Source organism: Rhodamnia argentea, unplaced genomic scaffold (assembly GCF_020921035.1).
Source record: "Rhodamnia argentea isolate NSW1041297 unplaced genomic scaffold, ASM2092103v1 Rarg_v2.40, whole genome shotgun sequence".
NCBI lineage: Eukaryota > Viridiplantae > Streptophyta > Magnoliopsida > Myrtales > Myrtaceae > Rhodamnia > Rhodamnia argentea.
The window spans coordinates 17,501-22,500 of NW_025955888.1; the positions used below are offsets into that span (position 1 = coordinate 17,501).

The following is a 5,000-nucleotide window of genomic DNA, read 5'->3' on the forward strand; positions in this document are numbered from 1 at the left end:
GAAATTTCTTTGAAATGGAAGAATCAAATAATTCTCTGTGGTGGAACAAAATATCTCTGATTTCTCCCTCGAAAAAATTCTTCTTTTTGGTTTTCAAAGGAATGTTCTTATGTTGCCTTGAACGATGCACTAATCCTTTGAATCCGGTACCAACGGGTATCATCCCCCCTATAACAACGTTCTCTTTTAGGCCTTTCAACCAATCGATACGGCCCCGGAGAGCAGCTTTGGCTAAAACTCGAGCAGTTTCTTGAAAACTCGCTTCCGATATGAAACTTTGAGTATTCAAAGATGCCCTTGTTATTCCCAATAGGATGGCCCGGTAACAGATCGATTCTTCCAAAGCGCGCCCCGTTCGCGCCGCTCGCAACAATCCAATTAGTTCTCCAGGTAAAAAAACATTAGACATTCCATCCTCTGAAACCAACACCTTTGATGTTATTTGGCGTACAATAATTTCTATGTGCCTATTATGGATTTGCACCCCCTGGGATCGATAAACCTTTTGGATCTTATTAACCAAAGATATACGACTTTGCACTATAGTTAGCTCAGCCCCAATCAAGGACCCCCAAGGAATTCCAAGAATTTTTTTTATATGCTCGTTCCAACCCTCAATTCTTTTTTCTAGGTTCATCGATATTGAATCGATTGAACGCATTTCTAACACTTGTTCCACTTTTGGAAGACCCTGGGTTATATCACCGGATCTCGATTTTTCATATATAAATGTAACTAATGTACCTCCTTCGTAAAGGATTTCTCCATAATGACCATGAACAGTTGCTCCTGGAGTGGCCAAATAAGGCTTGGCGGATCTTATTACTACAGAATCCACTTGAACAATCAAAACTTGACCCGATTTGAGATGGGGTTCGTTTTTGGCTAGACATACATTTTCACAAATAAACTGTCCAAGACTAATTATTGTGGATCTTTCTTCCAAATAATTATGATGGAGAAAATACCAATTCAAATTGAATGAATTCAAAACGATGTTACTGCATGAATCGGGATTCAAAATTCTCCCATTTTCATCCATTAAATAATAGTTAATTACTTGAAAAGTCTGTTTTAAATTTTCAAGTTGCAAATATTTAGTTACCAAAATAGGATTATGAGTTATTAAATAGTAAAATGAATAAAAATTCACAAATTGAAGGACTGTTCCTAAAGGGCCAATCAAATTCCTAATTTGAATTATAGGATCTTTTTTAATTGATTCTTTTATCACATTGTGATATTTTCCAGCGTTGAATGGACCCATTCGGAAACAATTAGATGATGACAAAATTATCAAAGATGGGCATTCCTTATTTTTATTTAATAACGTGCGAATAGTTCCTTGATTTTGGCTAAATGATTGTTGCATTTTTGTCTTGGAATAAAAGGGATTGCTATTGGTGTGATCTGACACATTATCTGAATCTGAGATCAATCCTGAGCCGGAGGGATCATTCCTTTTTCTGAGATACGAAATAGGGAATTTCACTAAGTCAATTCTTAGGAAATCTCGAATCAGACCATTTGTACTTACTTCAACAAAGGAAGTATGAGTCTCTTCTATAGAAGAACTTTTTTTGTCTTGGTCCCAATTCAAAATTAAACAAGTCCGAACTAATTGAATACTTGTATCAGAAATTTCCCGAATTGGTTTGCCATTTCTGTAAACAATATAATTGACAACTCGAAGTTGCATATTATCCCTTTCTTGTAACAGATCCGGGGGGAAGAGTGTTGCTAAACTTATACTGTCCGATATTTCATATGTCACTACGGGTCGAACTAAAACAAAATACTTTTTCTTAGTAGGTGTGATCCGTTGGACATAGATCCAATTTTTCAATTTTTTGGATTCCTTAGAATTTGTTTTTCCTGTTCCTGGGGGTATCAAGATGCCACTGTGTCGGGATATCTTATCTGTCTCTCCAGGAAAATGGATATCTCCAGAAAAGATTTTCAGTTCAATCCTTTTTTTTTTTCTCTCCACTCGGACTAATCCGCCCACTCGGCTTCTTGTATTTAAAGCGATTCGTGTATCTACTCCAATCAGACTATTGTTCCGTACCATTATCGAAGAAGATTCAGGTAAAATATGCACTTCTTCGGGAATAAAAAAAAATCGATTTAGTTTCATTTGGTATTTTTGGTTAAATTCTTTGATTCCTCGATACTCAATCAAATCCTCTTTTTTAACGATTGAATGAACCTCTAGAGTCCCATATTTAGTAATTCCCGAACTCTTTCTTCTGTATCGAGGATCATCGAAATAAGCAAGAATACTATTTCTGCGTAAAATGCCATTTATCGGTAGTTCAATCGAGATACCTGAATGGGGCAGTGGAATGAGAAATCGATTTCTTCGCCTTTTTGCCAAGAAATCAGAATTCTCGTGGAAAGTAGTAGGATATTTGAGATTACAATGAACAATCGATGTAATTCGATTAAGTTCTGAATAATCCGGAATCCTATCTTCTTTTGGTTTACCAGAAAAAGAAGAACTACATAATTCGTATCTCATTTGATCATTATTCATTGAGAGACTCGAAATATATCTTCGTTTGACAGAAAGAGAACGAAGATTCGTTTGGTCTTGATCCTTGTAGAGTGAAAAAGGGACTCCACTGGATCTGCACGAACCCCCTGATAATATCCATAAATGGCTTGTTTTTGGTAAAAGATGGACATTACTATATGTAAATTCAGGTGCATGGTACACATCGGTACTCCAGTGCATTTCTCCCTCTGATTCAGAATAAATATGTTTTCGAACCCGCTCTTTCAAATTGAAAGTGTATGTTCCCGCGCGAATTTCAGCAATCACTTGTTCTGATTCTACATATTGATTATTTTGAACCAAAAGAAAACTTTTTGGTGGAATAGTCACGTTATGTAGAATATCTTCACTCTCAATAGTTACATACAAGTCTATAGAACATAGAAAGGCAGGATGCCCATGACGCGTACGTGTGGGATGAACCAAATCCTCATTGAATTTGATTTTTCCATTAGAGGGGGCTCGTACATGTTCGGCAGTACCACCTGTGAATACTCCGCCGGTATGAAAAGTTCTTAATGTTAGTTGAGTCCCTGGTTCTCCAATAGATTGACCCGCAATAATACCTACAGCTTCTCCCAATTCGACCAGGTCTCCATGAGTAGGACTTCTACCATAACATAATCGACAGATCCAAGATGTACTCCTACAGGTAAAGGGAGTTCGAATAGATATTGGTTGTGTTCGAAAGGTTATGAATCGATTGACAAGTCCAATTTCAATATCTTGATTTCGAATGGCAATGCATCGTGGGCCCATATAGATATCGTCTGCTAATACACGACCAATTAATGTTTGAATAAAAATTCTTTCCGGTATCATCCCATTTCGAGGACTCACAGAAACCCCTCGGATGGTTCCACAATCTGTTCTGCGTACAACAATGTGTTGTACTACTTCAACAAGTCTGCGCGTAAGATATCCAGCATCTGATGTTCGTACAGCAGTATCCACAACTCCCTTGCGGGCTCCGTAGCAAGAAATGATATATTCTGTTAAAGATAGTCCTTCGCGTAAATTGCTTTGAATGGGTAAATCAATCATTTGTCCTTGAGGATCTGACATTAATCCTCTCATACCTACTAATTGGTGTACTTGAGATGGATTTCCTCTGGCTCCCGAAAAAGACATTATATGGACTGGATTAAAGGGGTCTGTCATCCTAAAATTAGGATTCATTTCTTGTCGCAAATATTCACTTGTAGCATACCATACCTCAATGGATTGGCGTAATTTTTCTACTGCGTGTACATTCCCATAATGATGGTGTTTTTCCAAAATAAAACTTTGCTGTTCAGCATCTTGTACTAACCATCCCTTAGAAGGTATTGTTAAAAGATCATCAATCCCTAATGAAATGGATGTAGCAGTGGCTTGCTGGAAACCCAGAATCTTTACTTGATCCAGAATGTGTGATGTATATGCCATTCCGAAGTGATCTATTAATCTGCTAATAAGTCTTTTAATGGCAGTTCCATCTATTACTTTATTGTGAAAGACTAGATTGACTCGTTCTGCCATAAGTACCTCCATATTCTGCTGAGTGGGATTCGACAATGAGTTTGAGTCAATGATTGGAAAACTTCCTTTTCTCGATCTTAATTCACATAGAAATTCAGGAACTAGGGTCCTAGTTGAACCGGAGAGACCCGAATTCGTACGGGTGTCATCGAATTCCTTCATTTAGATCCCATATGATTAGGTACCAAATGAGCAGGCTCGACAAAACCCTTGTATAGCTTCTTCGATTTCTCGAAAAAGAGAAATATGACCGACAGTTGTTCGAATGTATATACAAATAATTTCCTTTTTTACACTTCTTACTATTAGATAGTGCTCATAAATTTCATGATAGGTACCCAAAGATTCATAGTGAATCTCGATAGGAACTTCTCTTGAAGCAATAACGCGTTGATCTAGTCGCCATCGAAGCCACAAAGGACTATCTAAATTGATTCTTTTCTGTCGATAAGCTCCAATTGCATCATAGGAATTACAAAAAAAAGGTTCTTTTTTTTTTCTATACTTATAGTTATTATCATAAGTTCTTTCATTTTGATAGTTTCTGCGATTCCATGGATTATACCTATTTGTACAAATACCTCGGCGATTCCCACTCGTTAATACATATAGACCAATAAGCATATCTTGCGTTGGTACGGAAATGGGATCCCCAATAGCTGGAGACAAGAGATTCATATGAGAAAACATAAGTAAACGAGCCTCCGCTTGAGCCTCCAAAGATAAAGGTACATGAACAGCCATTTGATCCCCATCAAAGTCTGCATTGAATCCCTTACGAACTAATGGATGTAAACAAATAGCACGCCCTTCCACTAAAATGGGTTGAAATGCCTGTATGCCTAATCTATGCAGAGTAGGCGCTCTATTCAGCAATACGGGATGTCCCTGCATAACTTCTTGCAGTATTTCCCATACAATG

At 37.4% G+C, this 5,000-nt stretch overlaps 1 protein-coding gene across 1 annotated transcript in view; it reads right to left on the reverse strand.

Annotated features, from left to right (window-relative positions):
* The window catches only part of LOC125313454 (DNA-directed RNA polymerase subunit beta'), a 9,298-nt gene that overhangs the window by 2,245 nt on the left and 2,053 nt on the right, over positions 1–5,000 (reverse strand). The window contains exon 2 of the mRNA XM_048273193.1: positions 1–5,000. This exon is cut by the window's left edge and continues 2,245 nt beyond it; it is cut by the window's right edge and continues 872 nt beyond it. Coding sequence (XP_048129150.1) covers positions 4,256–5,000 — 745 coding nt within the window. The 3' untranslated portion in view covers positions 1–4,255.